The following is a 26,057-nucleotide window of genomic DNA, read 5'->3' as shown; positions in this document are numbered from 1 at the left end:
TTCACAGAAGGTGAGGTAGACTGGTAGGTGAAAGGTGGAACCAGAGGGGGAAAGGTATGATGGGCAGGTGGTACCAGGTGAGGTGAGGGGATGAGAGGAAGAGATAAAGGTGGATCAGTGTGTGTGTCTGTGTGGGCTATCTGAAAATGGAAAATTCATGACTAACATCATTGTGTTGAAAGCCACCTAACTGGTACAATAGATAATTCTTCCAATTTGTGCTAGTAATGGAGAAAACTGAGAACAGACAGGTTGGTGTAGAAGAGTTAAAGTGACATGTGACTGGGCAGCTTTAGATGGCTGTTAAGGATTGAATTTAGGAGCTCACCTAGAGTTCACAGTGTTTCACTGAAGTCAAGGAAGTTACATTGGGAGCACTGAATTTAGTAGACCAGGGTGGAAGGGGGTGCAGGTGAATCTTTCCCTTATTAGCAAGGGCTGCTTAGATCTCTGGATGGTGGTGAAGGAATAGATGTGACATCACATTTGCAGGGGAAAATGCCAAGGGATTGGCTGTGGGGGGGTGGGGGGGGGGGGTGAAGGGAAAAGAGAGAGGAGAGAGAAAAAAAGCAGATAAGAGAATACTGAATAGAGTGATTCTGTGGAAGGAACATAGAATTCTACAGCACAGTACAGGCCCTTTGGAACTTGATATTGTGCCGATCCATATATCCTTTAAAAAATACTGAACCCTCCCTACCACGTAACCCACTATTTTTCTTCCATGTGCGTATCTAGGAGTTTCTTAAATGTCCCTAATGTTTCAGCCTCCACCACCAAGGCACTCCAGACACCCACAACTCTGTGTAAAAATAATTTACCCCTGACATAATCTCTAAACTTCCCTCCCTTCTCTTTGTACATATGTCCTCTCGTGTTTGCTATTCCTGCCCTGGGAAACAGGTGCTGGCAGTCCACCCTATCTATGCCTCTTGTACACCTCTCATCCTACTTTCCAAATGAAAAAGTCCCAGCTCTGCTAACCTTGCCTCATGTGACTTACTTTCCAATCCAGGTAACATCCTGGTAAATCTCCTCTGCACCCTCTCCATAGTTTCCATTTCCTTCCTCTAATGAGGTGACCAGAAATGAACACAATACTCTTGTGGTCTCATCAGAGATTTGTAGAGTTGCAGCATGACCTCTCGACTCTTGAACTCAGTCCCCCTATTAATGAAGGCCAGCATCCCATAGTCTTTATAACTATCTATTAACCTGTGCGGCGACCATTAGGGATGTATGGATTTGGACCCCAAGGTCCCTCTCTTAAGTAACCAACCATTGACACTATATTCAGCCTTCTGGTTTATCCTTCCAAAATTAATCACCTCACATTTTTCGGTTTGAATTCCATCTGCCACTTTTCCACCCAATTCTGCATCCTGTCCATATCCTTTTGTAACTTTCAGCTCCATCCACAACTCCTCTAACCTTTGTATTTATCTGTAAACTTACCAAAACATCCTTCTGCCTCTTCATCCTGGTCATTGATAAAAATCACAAAGAACAGGGGTCCCAGGACAGATCCTTGTGGAACTCCACTAGTCACTGACCTCCAGGCAGAATACTTTCCTTTCACTTCTATACTTTGCTTTCTACCTGCAAGCCAGTTTTTAATTCCACACAGCCAAGGTTCCACTGATCCCATGCCTCAAGACTTTCTGAACGAGACTTCCATGGGGGACCTTGTCAAATGCCTTACTAAAGTAGACCACAGTTACTGCCCTACCCTCATCAATTACTTTTGTTACCTTCTCTAAAAACTCAATTAGGCTGGTGAGGCACAACCTTCTCTTCACAAAGCCATGCTGACTATCCTTGAGTAGACTGCACTTCTGTTTGGTTAACGGTGGGGTTTTCTTTTGATAGTTTTATCTCAATTTCTTGTCAAAAGCTGAATGAATGACAGAGAGAGTAGCTATACTCACAGTGGTTGCAGTGAGTTGCGCGAAATGTTCGGAACAAATAATTTATTTTACAACTTCAATTAACTATATATTCCATTATATGTAATTAAATTTATAATAAATATATTGTTATAATTTACCAAAAACCCTTGTTTTTGATTATTCCCTGACTGTTTTAATAATTTAAATATATCGCTATAATGTACGAAAATCCCTTGTTTGCCGGGGAGCAGTTTCCTGGGGGGGTGGGTGGGAGGGAGGGAGTTTCTGCAACATTGGAAGTTCAGGTAGTGCAGTGGGATGGAGTCAGCCAGCAGATGATGAGTGGACGGCAGGGCAAAATGTCCAGTACCAAAATGTCCTAGACCCACACCTGTGTGGCCATTCCCCTCAATAACAAGTATACCATTTTGGATATTGTTGGGGGGAAGGGAAATGACCTACCAGGGACAAGCCACAATGATCAGGTCTCTGGCATGGACTCTTGTCCTGTGGCTAAGAAGGGAAGGTAGCAGAAGAGGGGAGCTGTAGTGATCAGACACTCCATAGTTAGGGGTCAGATAAAAGGTTCTGTGGAAGAGATTGAGTATCCCAGATGGTATGTTGCCTCCCCGGTGCCAGGGTCTGAGATATCTCAGATTAAGTTCATGGCATTCTCAAGAGGGAAGGTGAGCAGCCAGATGTGTGGTCCATATAGAGACCGAAGATGTGGGTTGAAAGGGTGAGGAGGTCCTGTAAGGAGAGTTCAGGGAGTTAGGTTGAAGGACATGACCTTCAGGGTAGTGATCTCAGGATAGCTACCTTTACCACTTGTTGATCCAGTTGAGTCTGGATACGAGTGTTACAATCACACGTAACTTTTATTAACACATACAGGGGAAAATGTTAAACAGTACTCAATCATCATTTCACTTAAACAATGATATAGACATCACCTCGAACTTCGGTTGGACTCCATCAATGGTAAACCTATACTCGACCTGCTCACACACTATAACAGGGACTCTTACACACACCCAGTTCCCTGATCAACTGGGGTGGGACTGTCTGCAAGTATTGATCTATCACAACACTACGGCTCATGACCCCATGACCCCTCTAGTAATGTCCACAGTAGCAACCTGGCATGGAGAGATGTCTGGGGTTTAGACCATGAGGCAGAGAGAAAGAACGTGCTGTGTGTTGGCGTTATAGACAGTGCTAATCTGTGCTTCTAGCCAATAATGACCCCAGGTGATTTAAATTAGCCAATGGTAAATTGTGCACTGATGGTGGCCAGAGTCCATCCTTGATTGACAGGTGATGTGACTTCTGAACAAGTTTCAGATGGGGAGGACACGTGACCACCCGCAGTACACACATTCCAGACAGGCAGAGAAGCCACGTTTCCTCCATACACAACATTCCACCCTTCGGAAGTCACGTTTCTCCGCAATCACAATGAAGACAGTCAATAACTCGATGTAAATGTTATAATAATTTTAAAAAAAGAAAAGATCAATATTTACACAAGAGCTGTCTGTATGCTGGACAAGGCACACAATCAAATTCAATGACAGTGTCTCACCAGTTCCCACCTTGACCATACAGGGTTGCTGCAGGGTGCAGTGGGAACTGCTCCCCACTGTGGGGGTGGGGGGAGGTGACAGGGAGGGAGGGTAGAGAAAGAAATGTATCTGGTCACTGACCTGTGTGCCTGGCAAATGTGAGCTCCCTTACCACTAATGTTTGCAACCAAGCAGTCCAAGGTCATCCAACAGGTGCCAGAGTCCTCTCTTGGCCTCATGCTTGATGGTGGCCAGAGTCCATCCTTGATTGACAGGTGATGTGACTTCTGAACAAGTTTCAGATAGGGAGGACACGTGACCACCCGCAGTACACACATTCCAGACAGGCAGAGAAGCCATGTTTCCTCCATACACAACATTCCACCCTTCGGAAGTCACATTTCTCCGCAATCACATAGCCCAGATGGTCATTGCTGTGCTGTCCCATGGCGAGGCAGGGGGCAGGCTGGCAGACATGTATCCAGGTGGTCCCGGATGCCCCATTTTTCTGGGGGTGGTGTTTGACACCAGGATGCCATTCCTGCTTGCGCTCTCTTTAAATGGATGCCACAAGGGCCTGTGTTGGATCCCTGTAACAACAGCCAGGAGGAGTCAGGACTGAAAGTCAATTTGTCATTTTAAATGCAAGCTCCTGAAGCCCACACCCCATGAGGTATTTGTTTCTGTTAATGGGAGGGCTGGGGCGACACTGTCATTGAGGAGTGATAACAAATTTCTTGCTATTGTGTGATTTGTAACATCATAACTAACTATGATCTGCTACATTGTAATTATAAGCTGAATCTACAATTTCTTTAGTGTGCTGAGAGATATTATGCAGAGAAGATACCGCAGCTCACGTGCAAAAAATAAAGGTCCATTACAAAGGCTGTCCTTGGAAGGTGCTTAACAAAGGATGTGGTCGAATGTCCAATGTTGAGGTTTAGGTTTCCATGGCAACAACAGATGTCTGTCTTGCAGAGATTTCTTTGCATAATAGGTGACAAACTGTGTCTTGCTGGTTGCTGTAAAAGATGCTGCCAAAAATCAGTGATGGGATTATAGCAGTTTGTTGAGATCAGTGGGAGGAATTTCAGTTGTCTGTTACACTGAAGTGGTCCTGCAGGGTGGAATGTTTTTTACTCCCTCTTGGAGAGATTGTTAGTATGGTAGCATATTAATGCAGTTTATCATTGAATGCAACTTACTGAGTGCTTCCTGGTCCCCAAGCAACTCCCTCCCCCTTTCTAAGTGGACCTTGAGGCCGCTGCACCCATACCCTGCAGGACTCCTCAGGGTCATGAAGGTCAATCTTGTCCAGTTATTGATGTGCCGAGGTGGCCAAATGTCGAGAAAGTGGGGACCCTCCTGTGAAGTGGGACCAGAATTGAGATGGTCCACTGCTTCTTGAAACACGATGAGCCACCCCTTGAGCATGTTGTCAGGTGTCAGTGTGTGAATCTTTTGCTTGAGGAGACCTGATTCTTGTGGGTGGTATGGGATGTGCAACTTCCATGAGATTGCCAGCCTCTTTCGCCCAGCTTTGTACCTTAGTCCCTGTAAAGTGGGAGCCTTGTACCTCCCATGGTGTTCCACAAATGGAAGAGAGGTATTTAACCACCCCCTCCCCCCCGAATAGTGTTGTCCTGGTTAGGCCACTCACAGGGCACTGCCACCAGGACACCAGAGTAGGTATCCACCATAGTCGGAATGTAGACTTTTTAATTTTGGCATGAAGTGAGCTGACATAATCTACTTGCCAGACCTGGCCTGCGCTATGCTGCACCAAATGTGCCCTGGTGTCCCCATCAGCCAGCCCCACTATTTAACCTGTGGCATGTGGGGCAATTATCCATGGCCATCCACGCCTGATCCTGGGTTAGTGCCACCTCTAAACTCTCTTCCCATCATTGCGTCCCATCGGACCCCAGGTAACTGCTCTCTCTCTGGGCCCATGTTGCCAGGGCACTGGAATCTACCTCGTGGGAGTGGGTGGAGGCTGTGGAGATTTGAGCGGCATGGTCCACAGCAACATTGTGAATGGGCTCCGCTGTAGCCCTGCTAGTGTGGGCTTCATGAGTGTCCTCTGCCCAGCCTGCTCCCAGATGTAATTCCAGTGCTGTTGGCCCCATAATGGGCAACTGTGAATGTCCCACCTGCCTCGTGCCAGTGAGGCATCCACACCGCCTTCTCATTTGCTACAGACTATGAATCGGTATTAATGTGCTCTGGCTCCATCAATGATTTTTATGGCCAGTGCTACTTCAGTTAATTCTGTGAGATGGCTGGAATCCCTCACCTCCTCTTGAGTAAGGGTCTTACCCGTGCCTGGGTGTAGTGCTGCCACTTGCCAAATCTGCTTTTCGTTCTTTCACTGACTGGAACCATCTGTAAACCAGGCTTGTTGCTGTTCTTCATCGGTGAGGGAGTTGAATGGCTGACCCCAGGATACAGGAGAGGGGCTGATGGCTGGGCCTTTGGATGGGGGAATCATGACTCTCAGCGAAGGACATGACTTGCTCATGCAACCTGGTGACTCCTTCTGGACTTGTCTCTGCCCAGTCAGTGAAATACCATCACTGTGCACGTCCCTCCTTCGGGGTGGCATCAGAGGTCTCGGTCCATTGGATAATGGGGAGGTGAGGCCAGAAGATGACAATCTCTTTGGCCGTCTGGTGCTCCGTGGTGAGGAGAGCCAAATAGCACACCAGGAGGTGACATTGAAAGGGGGTGTAGTGGGAGGCATGTTCGGGTAGGGATTTCATCCAGAAACCGAGTGGAACTCACAGCTATTGATTTCCTGCCAGAGGCTCCACTCGTCTGTGGTAGTGGTGGCTGAGACCTGGTGTTTGAAGGGGACTCTGGGCTGTCAGGAGGCTAGCAGCAGCGCCTGTTCCACGGGCTGTTTAGTGTTTCGAAGGCTAGCTGCTGTTCAGGGCCCCAGATGAAGGTGGTCTTCTTCCTGGAGAGAGTGCAGCAGCGTGGTGAGGTGGGGAAGTGTGCTGCCACCAGTCGCCCAAAAGGCTGATGAAACTTTGTGTTTCAGCCTCATTGGTGGGCTCTGCTGTAGTAAGCATTTTATTTCTCACTCTCTCCGTGATGTCCCTCTGTCCTGAGTGCCATTCAATTCCCAGGAAGAGGACTGTCTGGCTGGGGCCCTGTACCTTCTCCCAATTAATAGCCCAACTATTATTGTGGAGCTCAGAGATGAGGGACTCCAGTGCTTGTGCCACTGTCTCCTCTGTGGGTCCCTGAATAAGGATATCATTGATGTAGTGGCTCACATCGATGTCGGGTGGGAAGGCCAATATTTTTTAAATTCCATTATCCAATGGACCGAGACCTCTGATGCCACCCCGAAGGAGGGATGTGCACATTGATGGTATTTCACTGACTGGGCAGAGACAAGTCCAGGAGTCACCAGATTGCATGAGCAAGTCATGTCCTTCGCTGAGAGTCATGATTCCCCCATCCAAAGGCCCAGCCATCAGCCCCTCTCCTGTATCCTGGGGTCAGCCATTAAACTCCCTCACCGATGAAGAACAGCAACAAACCTGTGGCAGAGGATGGGACTGTAGACATATCCCTGGGGTAGGTGGCAAAAGGTGTATTGCATGCCACCCTGGGTGAAGGCAAACTGATCTTGGGAGTCAGAACTGAAAGAGGTGGAGAAGGTGGTATTGGTGAGGTCTACCATGGTATATCAGGCTTTATTGTCCCTGCCACAATATCGTCCACCATGATGACCAGGTTGGGAAGGGCCGAGGCAAGGTTGGGGGGGGAGTGGAATTTATTCATTTTTTGGAGGTTAATGGTCATTTGTCATGAACCTTTTTTCCCCCAGACAGGCCAGATTGGACTGTTGTAAGGGGACACAGTGGGCCTTATCACCCCTCAAGGAGGAGGGCATCAATCATTTCCGCAAACTCATCATTGCCCCTGGCACCCAATACTGGGGGGTGCAGACTGACTGGGATGGAGGGGGAATGGCAAGGGGAGACCATTTGGCAGCTGCGACAATGGTTACCCAGGGACCTGAAAGATGTATTTCCCCTTGATGGTTTGCAGTGACTGCCCCTTGAGTACATTCATTCTGAGAATGCACTCAGGGGAGGCTGCTACCAGGACCAGGGTGGGGCGGGGAGGCTCATTACCAATGGAGAGGTGGAGAGTGACCTCTCTGGCACTGGTGTGGCTTGCCAGCCATGGCGCCAAACAGCTGAACCCCTGAAAGCCATTGGTCTACGCAGGATTTTGTACTTTGACCTCAGATTCCCTTGCCTATCTGTGGGTTGCCTCCTGCTGCCCCCTTTGGTGAGCAGGTATACAATCAATGATGCAGTTGACAGGCCGCCCCCCTCCACACGTACTCGCGCACACACACACACACACACACACACACACACACACACACACACACACACACACACACACACACACACACACACACACACACACACACACACACACAAATATAATCCCCCACATTATTAGTACGATCTTCTACTCACGCATGGTCCAGCTGAAACTCCACATGTGTCCAGCTGAAACTCTGAATTGTGCTCACAGCGCCAATTGTCAAGTTGAGAAGGGTAATCAGGTCATGGAACCTACACAAATTAAAGACAAGGAAGTGCTTGCTGCCTTAAAGCAAATAAGGGTGGATAAATTGGTTTGGCCTGACAAGATATTCCTTTGGACCTTGAGGGAGCTAGTGTAGAAATTGCAGGGACTCTGGCAGAGATATTTAAAATGTCCTTAACCACGGGGGTGTTGCTGGAGAATTGGAGGGTTGCTCACGTTGTTCTGTTGTTTTAAAAAAAAGGCTGCAAAAGTAACCCTGGAAATTATAGGCTAGTGAGCCTGTCATCAGTAGTAGGTAAATTATTGGAAGGTGTTCTAAGAGATCGGATATACAATTATTTAGATAGCCAGAAACTGATGATGGATAGTCAACATGGCTTTGTTCGTGGTAGATAATGTTTCATGAATATTATAGAGTTTTTCAAGGAGGTTACCAGGAAAGTTGAAGGAAAGGCAGTGGATGTTGTCTTCAAGGACTTTAAAAAGGCTTTCAATAAGGTTCCCCATGGGAGGTTAGACAGGAAGGTTCAGAAACTCTGTATTCACGGTGAAGTGGTGAAATGGACAGGAGGAGCCAGAGTAGTGGTGGAATGTTGCTTCTCGGACTGGAGGCCTGTGACGAGTGGTATGCCTCAGGGAACAGTGCTGGGACCATTGTTGTTTGTCATCTATATCAATGATCTGGATAAATGGATAAATTGATATATTGATAAAATGATCTCAATAAATTGGATCAGTAAGTTCACAGATGATACCAAGATTGGAGGCATTGTGGGCAGCAAAGAAGGTTTTAAAAGCTTGCAGAGGGATTTGGACCAGATGGAAAAATGGGCTGAAAAATGGCAGATGGAATTTAATGCAGGCAAGTTTGGGTGTTAGATTTTGGAAGGACAAACCAAGACATACATGGTGAATGGTAGGGCACTGAGGAGTGTGGTAGAACAGAGGGATCTGTGATTACAGATACAAGTGCCTATCCTTTTATCCAGAATTCTGAATACCAGCAACCTCCAAAAACTAGCACTCTCTTCAGTAATGAAAATGTCTGACCACCTCGCTCCTAGCCCCTGTCATCCACTCCCCCGGCCATCAATCATCCCCTTCATCTGTCTGTCCATCATCCACCCCCATCTCACTCCCAACACCACCACCCCCCCCCCCCCCCTCATCTAACTCCCTATGTGGCAGTGTGTTGCAGTGCTGCCGAGCCCAGACTTCACACCCATGGCAGTGGCTGGTAATGGCTCAATGTGGGAGAAATTCATTACCCATAATTCCCCATGCAACTGGAACCCCTCTGGTGCTTGCAGAGCAGTTCTAGATGCATGGGGGATCATGGGTAAGGAAAACGGTCATTGGTCCCACATTGAGCCAGCCTCTTCCTGCTTCTCTCCCACCAGGTTATCAGGGCCAAGAGTCACCTTTTCACTGAAGGTAAGAGACAGCAGGGATGGAGGATCAATGTGAATAAGGATCTGAGCAAGTTTTATTTTGAAGTATTACTTTAAAATAAAAAACATTCTGGTGATATTATGGTCTTTATCTATCTAAGTTAATTTAACACCCCGCACCCCTGTTTTGTGCGATTTTGAAATACCTAATTTGCTTAAAGGGACCACCATTTTAAAATGATTCTGAAATCCAGAAGATTCTGAATAATGGCAGGTGTCAGGCCCTGACGATCCCAGATAAAAGCTTAGACACCTGTATATAATTCCCTAAAAGTGGTGTCACAGGTGGGTAGGGTTATAAAGAGAGCTTTTGGGATATTGCCCTTCATAAATCAAAGTATTGAGTACGGGAGTTAGGATGTTATGGTAAAGTTATATAAGACATTAGTGAGGCCAAATTTGGAGTTTTGTGTTCAGCTTTGGTCACCTAACTACAGGAAAGATATCAATAAGATAAAAAGAGTGCAGAGAAGATTTACTAGACTTCAGGAACTGAGTTACAGGGAAAGGTTAAATAGGTTAGGACTTTATTCCCTGGAGCATAGAAGAATGAGAAGAGATTTGATAGAGGTATATAAAATTATGAGGGTAGATGTAGATAGGCATTTTCTACTGAGATACAAACCGGAGGACATGGGTTAAGGGTGAAAGGGGAAAAGTTTAGGAGGAACTTCTTCACACAGAGAGTGGTGGGAGTATGGAACAAGCTGCCAGATGAAGTGGTGAACGTGGGCTCAATTTTAACATTTAAGAAGAATTTGGACAGGTACATGGATGAGAGAGGTATGGAGGGCTATGGACTGTGTGCAGGTCAGTGGGACTGGGCAAAAAAATGGTTGAGCACAGACTAGAAGGACTTAATGGGCCTGCTTTTTTTTACTGTATTGTTCTATGGTTCTATGTGTCTTTATCTTTGCTCCAACATTGTGTTTTTACTCTTTAATACAAAATTTCTCTTTTTGCTGGATTTATTCAAAAAGTCTTCTTAAGGCAATTAGACAATTAAGCTAAAGGAAGAAGCTAAAATATTTAAAAAAAATTATTGATAACAGTGGAATTAATTTTATCGGATGTTGAAATAGGAGGGAATAGCATTACACACACATAAAAATAGTATTTTAGAGCTAGTGAAATTATTAAACATTAATAGTAATCTCAAACAGAATCACAATCTAATATAAAATAATACACACTATTCTCAGATACAAGTAGAAATTGAAAACAATCTGACCCCTAGATTACTAAGGAAGCAGTTGATTGATTGACCAGCTAGTATTCAAGTTCTCAAATGTTCTTTTACTGATGATAAAGCAATAGAACAATCCAATAAGTCAATGAAATATGAAAACACACAGAAGATTTCCTCTCATATAGCTAATTTTCTAACATGTACGCAAAATTAAGAATAAATAGGGTTAATTAGTTAAGCAGAGTATTACACATTACCTTTGGGCAGAATCATCCCAGTTAAATAGGAAAAAAAATCCTCTGAACCAGGTTCTGGAAAGTGTCTGTTATGTGGACAAATTGCAATATTTTCTGAATGATAGGTGAAATTGGATAAAGGTGCCAGGCAGAGTTGGGTGATACCTGTCTCTGCTTTATGTTCATAGCATAATAGAGGATCCATAGCTTTCTAATAAATAAAATCTTTCCAAATTAACCTCTTCAAATAAATAAGCTAGTCAGAGATGGCCAACCTTTTAATTTTTAAATTTGGACATTCAGCATGGTATAACAGGCCATTTCGGCTCACATCCATAATGGGGGTGTAGGGTAATTGGATGGCACGGACTCGTGGGCTGAAATGGCCCATTACCATGCTGTATGTGCAAATCAAAAATTAAAAGGTTGGCCAGCTAGAGGATAGTTGGTGTCCATCATCTACTATCAATTCCATATGAAGAGAGAAAAGATCAGCAGGTACCAGAAATCCGAAATAAAACTCCAAATACTGAATATATTGAAGAGGCCAGACAATGGCTGTGGAGAAAGAAGCAAAGTTAATATCTCAGATCAGTTCTGACAAAAATGCTCTATTTCATTCTTTTTTCAAGATAAGAGAGGACACAGACGACTTACCTATGTAACTTTTTCAGTGTAGCGATTATAAAAATGTTTTGGTTTTTAAATTCGGTGATCTAACTCTAGTTCTTTTAATGCATTTTGTGTGTTTTTCTCTGCAGTTTCAGAACCTGCAATTATTCAACGATATTATGCATCACTGGAAGAAAGATTCTTTCAGATAAGTGAGAAAGAACTAACCAAAATAAATACATTTTATGCAGGTAAAAAGATTTTCTTCTGATTTTTAAAAAATATGCTGCTTGAACTTCACTCTGTTATGAAACGATCTAGTCATCAGATGGACAGGTTTGCTTCAAACTGATTGGGATTATGCAAGTCAGGACGGGGTGGTGACATACCTAACCCTAACCGTAACCTTGTCCTCCTCTAGCCTCCTCTCCCCCTGAAAATAGTGACATGAAATTACCCTCAATTAGTCTATTGTCAGTGTTAATCAGAAAGAACAAATGCCTGTTTGTTTCATTATTTCTAGCTCATTACAAAAGGTTTGGAATATAGCTCTGGTTGATTTTGGAAATTAAATTATTTTATGGGGAAAGGTTGAGCAGGTTGATTCTATATTCACTAGAATTTAGAAAACAGAGGGAAATAAAATTCTGATTTGCTTGGTGGATGTGTCCCCTTGATGAAGAATCTAGTTTTAGAGGACATGGTTTCAAAATAAAGGATCACCAAACAAGATGGAGCAAAGGAGAAGTTTATACTTCTCAGCAGAATTCTATCCTTGAGACTGTGAAGATTGGATTATTGAATATTTTCAAGGCAGAACAGTGTTTTTTGGGGCATTCAAGAGTCAAATGAAGAAATGAGAGGAAAGTGGAGTAAAAGCCAAGATGAGCTTGGCCATGACTTCATGGAAAGGCAGAACAAATCCAAGGGATTGTAAGACCTACTCCTGATACTTAAAAAAATATCAAGGAGTCTCCAGTGTTTAGATATGGACCATTCTGAACAATACGAAGCTAAGCAGAAAAATCCCCAACTAAAACTCTGAGAAACAAATCTTCTGGACCATTATTTCATTAGGTCCAACTATAATTAAACTGATTCCCTGTTTGATCAGATGCTCTTCCCTCTACTCTTTATATCATGATATTCTCTTACACCTGGGCTTTGCTCCATGTGAGGTTAGAGACTAAGGCAGAGAATGGGCATGTCAAAATTAAAAACAATATCATTGGATTGAAAGTAGTATTAACAGAGAGGATGAAGCTAGAACTGTGAACACTTTGTTTACATGTGTGTTTTCACTGTAATTCTAAAACAAAACAATATTGCAACTATCTTCCTTTATAATCACTTGGACAGTACGGAGACACCATTGTTTTAACTTGTTAAATCAGAAGTCCATTCTAGTGTAAAGTTTTTCAATGTTTTTTAGAACTTTATACAATAAGAACTATGTTAAAACAATTTAAACAATACTTAAACAATCAATAAAATTTTAAAATGATAAACCATAAAAAAATGCTCTCCTGGTTCTAAACAGCACAAAAGCACTGAATGTTTATTTTAAACATGCAAAGCTAGCTAACCTTGGAATTAGCTGTCACTAGGAGACACTTATGGAATTCATAAACAATATTCACTGACCGGCTGGTTTGTAAGAACGTGTTTGCAGGTCATTTTAACCCTTACAAAAAATATTACCAATTTAAAATTGGAGAAGAGACAAGTAACTCACATTACAAACAATTAATTTTATTTTTAACTTTGCTTAGTCTGTTTAATCTCTCGCTGAAGGTATTGCAAAACTACCCAAGGAAAAAAATCAGATTATTTAACTAACCCAACCACTTATTTGCCTGAAATTACATTTAAGAAAACCAATAGGATTCTTTGGTTTTAAAAAAATATTTTATTTAAATTTAGACATACAGCAGCGTAACAAGTCATTTTGATCCACGAGTCCATGTTGCCCAATTTACATCCAATTAACCTACACCCCCTGTAAGGATTCCATTCCATTCTCTCAATTCCTCTGCTCCGTTGCATCTGCTCCCAGGCCAAGGTCTTCCATGTCAGATCATCAGAGATGTCCTCCTTCTTCAAAGAAGGTGGCTTTCACACTATCACCATCAACTCAGTCCTCAAACACATCTCCTCCATTTCCTGCTCACTTGCCTTGGTTCCCTCTACCCCCAGATGCAACAAACACATGATTCCCTTTGTCCTCACCTACCACCTCACCAGCCTCCACTTCCTCTGGAATTTCTGGCACTTACAGTACGAATGGTAGGGAAAAAACTGGAGCCTCTGGGAAAAACCCATGCAGACACGGGGAGAATGTACAAACTCCTTACAGATACCATGGGATTAAAACCCTGGTCCTAATTGCTTGCGCTGTAAAGGCGTTGCATTAACTACTATGCCAACCATACCACCCTGATGTGCAAGTTAAGCCAGCTGATGGCATTTCTCAGCTAACATCTTGCATTGAATGGACACAACAGACTGGACAATACTGTGTAATAATTAGCAAAGTAAATTTTGTGCAGTAATTAAAAAGGCAGCCATGTTCTTCACTCAAAATGAAAATGAACACTAGCACTCCATTATCTGTAGATAATGTTTGTCCACCCAAGTGATAACCAGGACCTTTCTTGCTTTCATCTCTTCTCGTGTCTCTTATCCAACAATGATGGGCAAAATGTGAAGCTCATGATTGCACCCAGCAACATTGCAAATCATGCATTGTCCATCCTTGAGCAGTGGGCAAGTGGAAAGGGTTTCGAGCTTTGACTGTAGTTGCAACTACCAATGATACTGATCCAAATCAACCAACCCAACAGATTGCTTAATAGGTAAAAACAAAATATCACTTAATTCACAGTTTTATTAGCTTAGTGCCAGAAATAGATGATGTGGTACAAGTACAGAGAACAATGGGGATGGTTTTGCTTGAAGAAGCAAACCTGCAAGTTAAGGTATCAATTATCCAAGGGGAACTTTGTACACCTTTTGCTCTCTGACTTCCATTGGTATAGTGAAGTACATTATTAGTAAATGGGAGTGATCCTGATGGTGTGAGTCCATAAGACATGATGGGGCAGCACAGTTAGCGCAATGCCTTTACAGCACCAGCAATCAGGAGTGGGATTCAAATCCCATCCCACTCTGCCTGGAAGGAGTTTGTATGTTCTCCCCATGTCTGTGTGGTTTTCTCTGGGGGTTTCCACCATTCAAAATGTACCAGGGATGTAGATTAATTGAGCAGGTATAAATTGGGCAGCATGGACTTGTGAGCCAAAATGGTCTGTTATGTCTAAATTTAAAAAAATAGACACAATTAGCTTTCATCTTAATTAAATATAAATATCTTTCTACCCCACTCCTACATCTTCAGAGAAACTTGCAGAAGCCCAAAGAAGATTAGCAACACTGCAGACTGAACTTGAAGTACTTGATGCGCAGAGATGGATTGATACAAGATCAGTGGGACAATGGAGGAGCATTCTTCTTAAAGCACACAGGCACCGAGCACGTCACAAGACAATGTGTGACCTGAAGCTGGCCTTCAGTGAGCTCTACCTTAGTCTAGTTCTACTGCAGAATTACCAGGTATGTGGGATATTTCACCCCAATGAGATGGATAGAATCCAGTAGAAAATAAATAAAATATCCCTTGATGATAACTTTCAGATTATGTGATAAGGAGAGGGCTATTCAAATTACTGCCAACATCAGCTAAAGATCCAGGAGGAAATGTGAAACAGAATCCAATTTCAATCTCAAATCCACTGTTTAAAACATGGATCAAGGAGAAGATCTATGTTTGAATGGTCAGTGGTATCATTCCTGCCTCTTGAGCAGGAGATTGTGGATTCAAAACCATTCAGTAGAATTCATCAACTCTCAGTATGGTGCTGAAAAAGTCCAACACTATTGGCATATTAAACACGTTCTGCCGTCACAGATACACGTAGAAATAACAATATTTATTTGAGAGAGGGAGGAGGGGGAGAGAGAGGTGAGAGAGAAGGGGAGGGAGAGGGAGAGGGGGGTGGAGAGTGGGGTAAAGGGAGAGGGAGGGGGTAGAGTATGTAAGAACACAAGCACGAAAGAAATAGGAGAAAGAATAGATCATCTGGCCCGTCGAGTCTGCTCCGCTATTCAATGAGATCAGGGCTGATAAGATGATAGGCTCATCTTCACCTACCTGCCTTTTTCCCTCATATCCCTTCATTCCCTTAAAGCAGTTCCTCCTCATCTCTGTCCTAATTCTACTACCCTGAATCTTGAGGCTATGCCCCCTAGTTCTGATCTCTCCCACCAACGGAAACAACTAGTGGAAAACCATTTTCACCTGCTGCTTTATTATTCTGTAATGTCATTAAGGTCTCATAAACTTCTATTTCAGAAAAAAATTATTAGATAATTCTAATTTTTCCATCTTCATCTAACATAGACAATTTAACTTGTCACAAATAATCTTCTATTTTATTATCATCTTTCAAAGATTCTGATTGTTAAAGTTTGGCATAAAATTCCTTAAAATTATCATTTATTTCCTCTGTTTTATAAGTAACTTGACCTATACTTTCCTTAGTAGCAATTATTGTTCTAAAAATTTGCTCTGCTTTTAATTACCATGCTAATACTTCATGGACTCTTTCACCTCATCCATAATATTTTTGTCATGACCTCATTATATCTCTCTTCATTCTATAAGTTGGTATTGTATTAAATATCAATTTTTTTGATTCTATTATTTTCCTCATTTTTTTGCTATTGTGTTTCCTTCTCTAATTTCATTATTTCTTTTCCCAACTGATCCACCTCTTTCATATATTCCTTTTTTACTCTTGAAGTATAACTTATAATTTGACTTCTTAGATATGCCTTCATAGAATCCCATATTATAAACTTACTCGTTACTGAATCATTTAGTTTCCAGAAAAAAAATTATCTGTTGTCTCATCAAATTACAAAATTCTTATTTCTTCAGCAATGTTGTATTTAATCTCCATCTATAATCTTTTGTTCTTCCTCCAATAAAAATGACAAAATTAAAAGTGAATGATCAGATAGAACTCGCACTTTTGCACTCTAAATTAAAGTTGTGCAGAAATTAAAAACATATCTATTCATGAATTTGTTTTATGCCAAAAAGAATAAAATTCACCTGGATTAATTCTTCTCCAAAAATCCACTGACCCCATATCTTTCATTAAATCTATTGCTATTTTAGCTACTTTATTTTCCATCATTTTTTCACCTGACCTATCCAGTTTAGGGTCCAAAGTAAAATTAAAATCTCCTCCTAATATCATTTTACCCTTAGCATTTGATACTTGCATAAAAATATCTTGTACAAATTTACCATCATCTATATTGGGTGCATATACACTCATTAAAGTTCATTGATCCAAATAATCCACATATCTTCCTGCCATATCTACAATTGTGTCCAGTATTTTCACTGGTATTTTTTTATTTATTAATATTGCTGTATCTCTAGCTTTTGGATTAAATGAGGATTCTATCAGAGTTCCTACCCAATCTCTTTTTAATTTCTCATGTTCTTTTTCTGTCAAATATGTTTATTATAAAAAGGCAATATCTATTTTTGCCTTTATCATATACACTAATAACTCTTTTCCACTTTATTTGGTTTTGTATACCATTAATATTAACACTAACAAAATTCAGTTTTCCACCCATCAGATCTCTTTTCTAAATCTATTAACCATCTATCTTTCCACTCCCATCCCTCTCATTTTTACAACACTAATATTATATTTTTTAATGTTCTTGAAATATTTAGATGTATTGAGGAAAAAAAGAAAGAAAACCAGAAAAAGATAGGACCCCCCCCCCCTCCTCTCCAAAGGCATTCATTATTAAAAATGTCTTTAAAACCCTGATCTATACGAATTATGGTCAAAACCACACCAGCACTTCATCATTCTGTAGAAGTTAGTCCTACACTCCCAACTAATTCCCTCAAATTACTGTACATTGTTGCATTAGATCTATGTTGCATTAGATCTATGTAATCTTTACCATTTACAAATTTTTTCATTATTTATAGATCCTTCAGGTTAAAACTTTCCTCCCTAATCACCTCTCTCTCAAATTTTAAAAAAATATTTCCTTTCTCTCTCTCTCTAAATTATCAGCTATAATAATTCAGTATTATCTCTCATTTCAAACATCACTCACTACTTGTCTCTCTCAGGCAATGAATCTACAAACACCTTTGCCTCATTGGGTTCCGTAAATAATCTATATTTCCCGTCTGGAACAAAAATATTCAATACTGCCTGATACCTTAGGATAAAGGCATAACCATTCTTGCATAACACATTTTTAACAGCATTGGATTTTTTTTTCAACAAATCAAAATAAGGGTAAAAGAAGATCTTATTTCCATTATAAATTAATGGTGATTGTCTTTCTTTCTTTCACTTGTTTTACCACCAGTTCCAAGATCTTTTCTCTCACTTCATAATGAAGCAATTTGACCAGTATTGGACATGGTCTCTGATCTGGTTGTGGCTTCGGCCGTAACGCTTGATTATCTCTTTCAATCTCAATGTCTCCTTGAAATTCAGTTACCCCCAAAGATTGTGGAATCCAACATTGCAAAAACTTCTTCATATCTTGACCTTCATCACCCAACAATTTTTATATTATTTCTTCTCCTAAAGTTTTCTAAAATGTCAATTTTTTGAATTAATTGATCTTTTGTTGTAGCCGCTTCAGCTTTTTCATCTGTTCGTTAACATTTTGAATCTCAAATTCATTTCCTTTAATTTTTTTCTTCCACAACTTCAAATTTCTTATCCATTTGCTGCATCATTCTTTCCAACTTCTTTGTAAAATTTTTATTTTCAACTATACTCTCATTACACTTACTAATTTCTGTTGTTAATTGCACCAAAGATCGTTGAAAATTTTCCATATATTTCTTCATTTCAGCTGTAAATATACAAGTCTCTCTTATTTTTTTCTGTCTTTTTAGTCATAGCTCCTTGTTGTAGATGTAATTCTCATTCTTCCTGGTCTTTATCCCGATTACCAGAGTTGGAAGCTTCTTGGACTTTTTATAAAATTGCTTCCATTTTTTGTTCAGAGTCATTTCTTCTCCTGTAGCAGACAACCATTGTCTGGGGAGACTGTGTACAGCAATTTCTAAGGTCTCCCCAGCTCCAGGCATTTCTTCACAGACTCCCACCTTCTGGACAGCTCCAGGATGCTTCTTCAAAGTAAGCCTCTCCTCCTTATCTGTCTCTTTTTCTTCTTCAATTTCTTGTGGAGTTACAGCTGTTTTTTCTTTCTTTGGTGACATCTTATCTTGTTTATTGGATCTTCCAACAACTTTTCCTTCTTTTTTAAAAAAAGTTCTTCAACCTTTATTAATACTTTAAAAAAAAATCTTTTGGAGAGAGAAGGGATTCACAGTCTAATCCCACATCAACACATGGCATGCCACACAAAGACAGTCATTCAAAGCCTCAGCCACTTCATTACCTAACATCAATTCCCCTTCTCATCTTAAAAGGAATCGACCTTCAATTTAGCCACCCTTTTGTGCTTTATATAATTATAATTTCATTTTTATATTTTGTGCTAATCTTTTCTCATAGTCTATCTCTTTCCTTATTACTCGCCTTGTGGTTCTTTGTTGTTTTTTAAAGTTTTCACAATGTTCTATTTTCCCACTGCTCTTGACAATTTTGGATGAACAAGCTTTTAGTTTGATCCTTTATTTCCTTAGTTATCCAGGACTGGCTGTCCCCACCCTTACTGTCCTTGCTTTTAACTGGAATATACTTTTGTTGAGCACCGTGAAATATCTCTTTGAGAGTCCTGCACTGTTCCTCAACCATCCCTCCATATAGTCTGCATTCCCAATCTACCCTGGCCAAGGGCTCCCTCATCCTTCCCCTCATAGTTTCCTTTGTTTAGACATAGCACACTGATTTTGGACTCTCCATTTGCATGAGAAACTCAAACTGTGATCACTCTTTCCAAGAGGATCCTAAACTATAAGATCGTTAGTTTTACTTGTCTCATTTCACAGGTCCAGATCGAAGAAGGCATGTTTCCTTGTAGGTTCAGTAACATGCTGTTCAAAAAAGCCATCACATATGCATTCTATGAAGTCATCCTTAAGGTTGCCTCAACCAACCTGATTCACCCAGTCTATGTGCATATTAAAGTTCCCCTTGATAATTCCTGTTCCATCCTTACACGCCTCTGATATTTCTTGGTTTATGCCGGTGCCACTGCAACGTTATGATAGGGTGGTCCATAGACAATACCCACTAGTAATTTTTTCCCCTTTATTATTCTTAATCTCCACCCAAATGGATTCAACATTTTTCTCCTTGGATCTTAATTCATCTCTCACTATGGCACTGATCTCATCCTCAACCAAGAGCACTACCCCACCTCCATTACCTTCCTTATTACCTGATATCCTTGGATATTTAATTCCCAATCCTCTTGGACCTGCAACTATATTTCTGTAATGGCCACTAAATCATACCCCTTTGTACTGATTTGTGCCACAAGTTCACGGACCTTGTTTCAAATACTATGGGCATGTAGATAAAGTGCCCCCTTATACCCCATTGTGCACCATCTGATAATCTTTGCCTCTTTCGAAATTGAATTTTAGCCCCTCTACTCTGGTTTGTCTCTTTTTTAAAACTTTCACTTTTATTTTATCCATCTCTCCAATCTGTTGAACCCACCCCTTTACTATTTAGTTTAAAGTGCTGTCCACAGACCTAGTTATGTGATTTGCCGAGATCCAGGTCCCATCACAGTTCAGATGGAGCATGTCCCCTTTAAACAGTCTCTTCCTTCCCCCAATACTGGTGCCAATTTCTCATGAATTAGAACCCACTTCTCGCACACAAATCCTTGAGCCACGCATTCAACTCCCTAATCTTCTGGATGCTGTGTCAATTTGCAGGTGGCTCAGGTAGTAATCCAGGTTTAAGAATAATGAGGATACTGGGGGCAGGCTGCTACTCGCTCAAGTGATTTGTGACATATACTGGGTTATTTATAACCCTTTGAATGCATTGGCCAGTGTGTGTGAGGAACAATGCACAACATGAACTCACTGTTCTGTTAGCAGGTTCTGGCCAATTATATTCCTTCCAGCTCCCCTCCCACCCACTCTCTCAAGAGGACACTGACAATGAGCTTTTCCATTCCAGAATCTCAACCTCACTGGGTTTTCCAAAATCTTGAAGAAATATGACAAAATGTTCAGTGCATCGAAAGGTGCAGGCTGGCAGGCAGCGCAAGTGGAGAGTTCGACAGTGTACACCAGCAAAAAGATAGACCAGCTAATAAGTGAGGTGGAGGTAAGTGTGGAGAAGGAATGAAGAGACCCGCTTCACTTGTTCAGTGACAAAGATCATCTCCCTGTTCAGGTTGGAATTCAACTGTCACCATCTCTCTCCAGGGATTTCAGGAAGCATGTTTCAGTCTCACAATGTTGCAGGTGTTTACAGATATTGCACTTAGAGGTATCAAGGGTTCTCAGTACACACTGCAGGAGACCTCCCAAAAAGCCATTTTAAATGTGGTCTTTGGTAGTTGCAAAGAACCTACTGTCTGTGGGCTGAAATAGGAGGTGTTTTATCCGATGTCACAAGACGGAAATATATTCAGCAAGAGAAGAATTTGTACCAAGATAAGGTCACAGGCAAAAGGTTATTGTATTGCAGACTTTGTGGTCTTTACATTGGAAGCAGAAGGGATGAGGTATTTATGGATACTGCAGGACTCAAGGTCAGTGAAGGGGGGGTGTTTGCACAGACTATTGTATATGAGAGGGTATTTACAGAGACTGCAATGTACATACAGGAGTTCTTACAGTATACAGGAGAATAAATGCAGAGAATGCAGTGTATAAACAGAATGGAATAAACAAGCAAGGTGAGGGCTTTTTTCAAAAAGAGACTCTATGATACTGCACAGGGACAGTTTTTAAACAGAGAGGGACCTATTGGAACAGATGCTGTTTCATCCTGTGGTACAAGAATAAAAAACCAGAGCAGGAGGAGCTTTTATAAAAACTAAGCCATATCTAGGGCTGAATGAATGAATGATCTGGGTAGACACACTATATGCAAGGAGACACACGAGGAGGTGGAAAAACTGCAGCATTAAGGAAGTTGGACAAGGTGCTTACCAAGACTACGCTACACCAAAGAGTTTGTTGGTTATTTACAAAGAATTTCACATTTAGAGGTTGCAAATTATTTATAGAGACTGCAATATATAGGCCAATGGAAAGAGGTATTAGCAGAGACTTCTAAAAGTAGGCAGATTCATTGAGGTTCTTCGAGACTGCTAAAGGTGTTTTATCCAACAGTACATGAGTGTAAGAAAACATAGAGAAGAAGAACTTTTACAAAGACTGCAAAATACATTCAGTAGATGAGGTACTTTCAGAGACCATAGCATTTAAACACTAGATTATTTATTTAGAGCACTGCACAAGCAGAAGTAGAAGTGAACCTACAGCATGAGGCCTATCAGCAGACATAGAAGTTATTTACAGTCTGCATGATGCAGGTAGAAGGAGAGTATTCACAGAATGCAACAAAGGGGCAGAAGAGAAGATTATTAATGGATAAATGTCCCGTAAAGTCAAATTCCACCTAAATGTGATTAATAAACTTCTCTTTAATTTTATGGCTTGTGACAGACTAAGAGGCAATTATGTAAAGGGTTCAAGAAGAGCTGGTCCTGGACCAACTATAGCAGATAGGAGCACTGGCAAATGGTACATCAGTAGTGGGAATTATTCGTGCACACTGAAGGCTGCACAAAGTACAAGGGTGGGACTAGTACCTTTCTTAGAAATTGTTCCATTGCATTCCAATGACATAATCCTGATTACAAACACAGACAGAAATGACAAGACTTGCTATTGCAGTTCATTGCACTTAAGAATATAAAATTCTGCCACACAGTCACTCTACACCAATCAGCTGGAAGGAGGAGACAGAGCCAGGGCAATGAAGAGACTTCGAGTTCCACCACTAGGGACAGCACAGGTCAGTCACCTTCCAAGTTATTGATGTGTTTGAACAAAGGGATGCACACATAGGAAAGAATGAGTGAGTGAGTGTTCCTATGTGTACACAATGCACAAAACATGCGCTGCATGTACATTAATGACAGAGAAAGTATGAGTTTTTGCCTGTGTGCTTGACTACAGTGTAAAAACCCAACCCACCAATTTTCCCTTGCAACCGTGCCTGCCTGTCCCGCATTGGACTTATCAGTCACCAACGAGCCTGCAGCAGATGTGGACATACCCCTCCATAAATCTTCATCCGCGAAGCCAAGCCAAAGAAAAGAAGAAGAAAATGTCAGTGTATATGATTTTAAGCATTGGTGAATAATGTTTTGTGCTTTACCTGAACTAGCAACTGCAGACACCTCAAACCACAGAAATACCATCAATACTATATCTGCAAGATCTCAAAAATTCACTGAAAGATAAGCAATCCAATGCAGTATTGAGGCCCCTGTTATTCTCTACTGGCAACACTGCGCAGACTAGTTTGTTTACACATTCAACACTACATTCCCAAAGCAGGCACTGTTCATGGGAAGAGATTCAAAGCTTCTGTGCACTTGGCACCTCTTGCCCATGATTGCTCGAAGTCAAGAGGGAGACGTTGGCATTGCATGGAGAACCTCATGGCCATGCATCAAGAGCACAAAGATGCCGTGTTTAAACAGAGGAAACATAGTACCACCTCACTGACTACCCCCTGCACATCCCAGCCCCACTGCCTGTCCACCCCATTGCCCTTATAAAGCATTTCAAAATTCACCAGGGGTGAATGGAAGAAGTCATCTTTAATTCTGTGAAGCTTTCCATGTACAGTATTGAATGAGCTGATCACAGTAAGCCCTTTCAAACTGCCTTTTAAAATGGGGTTAACTGGGCAAGTTACCCAATTAGCGCCCCAGTTACGTGGCAATTAGAAAGGGTCTGACCCAGTCAACCCTGTCAGAATCCAGCTGGGTCCCTCAGAGGTAGTCAGGGAACCCAGTTAAATTTACCTAGGCTGTGTCCACAGGTGACTCGAACAGGAAAATGGCTGACCTGCTTATTCAGGTGACATCAGCGCTTGTGTGCGTGTAACCGGGCAGCCAGCTTCTGAACATCCGGCCAATACTTCTGGTCAGTGCATGATGCGTCTGTGCGGGGGAGAGATCCCCCTTAAATCGCCAGGTTGGTGACTTAATGGGTCGATCCTTCTGCAATTTAAAAGGTGCTTCCAGCACTTTTGCCCCAGTAATCACACCTGTGACTGGATGTTGAAGGGTTCTGCTTAATGCTTTTGTCAATGGCTGAAGCAGTGCTTCCCATCTCCCCAGTGATGCCTTGCATTATATCCCCTCAGCCTGCCCCAGTGTGGACAACCTTTCGTGTGGGATTGCAGTGTGGACTCATTATGGCGCTATCAGTGCTGATAATCATCAAAGGTAAGCAATTAGCACCAGTACTTGGGAAAGGAGAGTGGTCTCATTGTTTATTCCAGAGATATTTGTAAACAACACTACCAACAGGCTGACATGAATTATTCATTGGTGTGTGCAGATCAAGTGACCAGAACAGATAGGAGGCTCCAGTGACACAGGTCAGCACAACAGCTCCTGCCAGATGCTTAATGAACAAAGAAAGGCATAAAAACAGCCCACTTTTAACAGAGTCAATGTCCTTAGAACTGCAGAAAATGTTATTTTCTGAATCACAGGATCAACACCTCCAAAAGGGAGAAGGCTCCGTTTTTCACTTTCCCTGGAGTTCTCAGCAGAAATACTTTCACCAAGTTAAATATTTATAGGGAGATTTGCATGGAATACCTCAGGCCTTTCAGGTACTTAGTTGCTTTTCCTCATGGCCTGCTTCAGGCAGTAATTCAAGAAGCACAGATACGATCACACCCTATTATGAAGGTTGCGAACTGGAGGTGCATGGGTTCCTGAAGGTTTCATTAAATGAGGTCAGCAATGTCTCTCCCCAACTGTTGGTCATTAGGTCTAGATTCTTGAACTGTACTAACTAGGCTTCTTCCAGACGATCAGTAAGAGAATAGGTTTTTCATTTGGGAAAGCCAATACTTTGCACCAAAGAACATGTGAACATTGGTCAACCTTCCAGTCTTGACATATAGACTTCAAGAAGTTAATGCAGGTTGTCCTCAACTTGCATCCATAATTGGGACCAAAGGATTGGCCATAACTCAGATTGGTCGTAAGTTGGATTTGCATATCTTAAAAAGGTAGAAAAGCAATTTTTTTAAAAATTGAGCAAATTAACCTTCAATGAAGAATCTTAGCATATGTAATTTTTTTTAAATTGAGCCGTATGTGTAGGTGGATGTAAATCACATTGGTTGTATGTTGAGGACTACCTGTATTTGCCTCCTTGACACAACTTCAACCAATTTTGGGAGGAAAGCCAGATGAGAATTTTTTTAAAAACTGGGTGATTTTCTATGATCATTTTTATTAGTTAGAAATGGGAAAAATTTCTTAGATTCAATACTCTATTTTATGACTCTTTAGTATAGAATCTGCTTCTTGATCTCCAAAAAGAGGGACAGACTTTACAAATAGCCATTTTAAAAACATCCTTGCCTCTCTTTTCTAGAGAGAACAGGCCCAAACTGTTCAGTCTTTTCTGACAGGTATAACTGCACAGTTTTGCCAATGCTCTTGTGCATCTTTTCCACTGGTTCTACAACCTTTTTACCATTACGCAGCAGAGACGCTCTTGTTTGGGGGAGGGGTGTTGGTATTTTGACTGAATTTATTACGTGGTTACACAAAACAGTCAAATGATATTAATCAAGATCATATGGAGAAGCTGGAGAAACACAGCAGTTCAAGTAGGCTCCAGAGGAAGGAAAAGGTAACCAACGGACCTGAGCTCTTCAGTCAAATATGGTCATGTTTGCCCAGTACCTGGCTGAAGTGGCATAACATTGCTATTTTTCTTCCAGGTATCTATGTATCCCAGAAGGCTAGTGTGTGGCCCCTCCTGAGGGCTTACAGAAGTGGCTTTATTATGATTGAATTTGTCTTTCTGTTGGGAATCAATATCTATGGTTGGAGAAAGGCAGGAGTAAACCATTGCTTGATCTTTGAGCTTGATCCCAGGAATCACCTCTCCTATCAGGATTTGTTTGAGGTGAGTGTGATCGAACCACGCTCCTAGATGGCAGTGGAAGTTGCAGCCTGGCCAAGAAATGTGAAGGTCTTAGGCAGGTGTGGGTAAGGGGGAGGGTCAAGTAGAGGTGCAGCTGGACGGAGAAGATAAAGATGATTAAAATACAAAATTTAGCTCAGGTCATAAGTTGCTTTAACATCTCGCCCAATATGACTCCCTGGGAAAGATTCAGAGTAAAGGGTGATACATTATTCCCTTTATAGTGTGAAAATGGTTACTATGTTGGAGTAACTAAATGCTGTGCCCTTTT

At 41.6% G+C, this 26,057-nt stretch overlaps 1 protein-coding gene across 1 annotated transcript in view; it reads left to right on the top strand.

Moving 5' to 3' along the window:
• Positions 1 to 26,057, top strand: part of LOC138753293 (xenotropic and polytropic retrovirus receptor 1 homolog) — a 79,016-nt gene that overhangs the window by 40,758 nt on the left and 12,201 nt on the right. Inside the window, exons 3-8 of the mRNA XM_069916165.1 lie at positions 11,676 to 11,777; positions 14,924 to 15,138; positions 20,757 to 20,906; positions 22,527 to 22,610; positions 23,976 to 24,057; positions 25,581 to 25,768. Coding sequence (XP_069772266.1) covers positions 11,676 to 11,777; positions 14,924 to 15,138; positions 20,757 to 20,906; positions 22,527 to 22,610; positions 23,976 to 24,057; positions 25,581 to 25,768 — 821 coding nt within the window. The remainder of the gene's footprint in view (positions 1 to 11,675; positions 11,778 to 14,923; positions 15,139 to 20,756; positions 20,907 to 22,526; positions 22,611 to 23,975; positions 24,058 to 25,580; positions 25,769 to 26,057) is intronic.

This window comes from Narcine bancroftii, chromosome 1, assembly GCF_036971445.1.
Source record: "Narcine bancroftii isolate sNarBan1 chromosome 1, sNarBan1.hap1, whole genome shotgun sequence".
NCBI lineage: Eukaryota > Metazoa > Chordata > Chondrichthyes > Torpediniformes > Narcinidae > Narcine > Narcine bancroftii.
The sequence above is the reverse complement of the archived record's forward strand: the minus strand, read 5'-3'. Positions and strand labels throughout refer to the sequence as shown.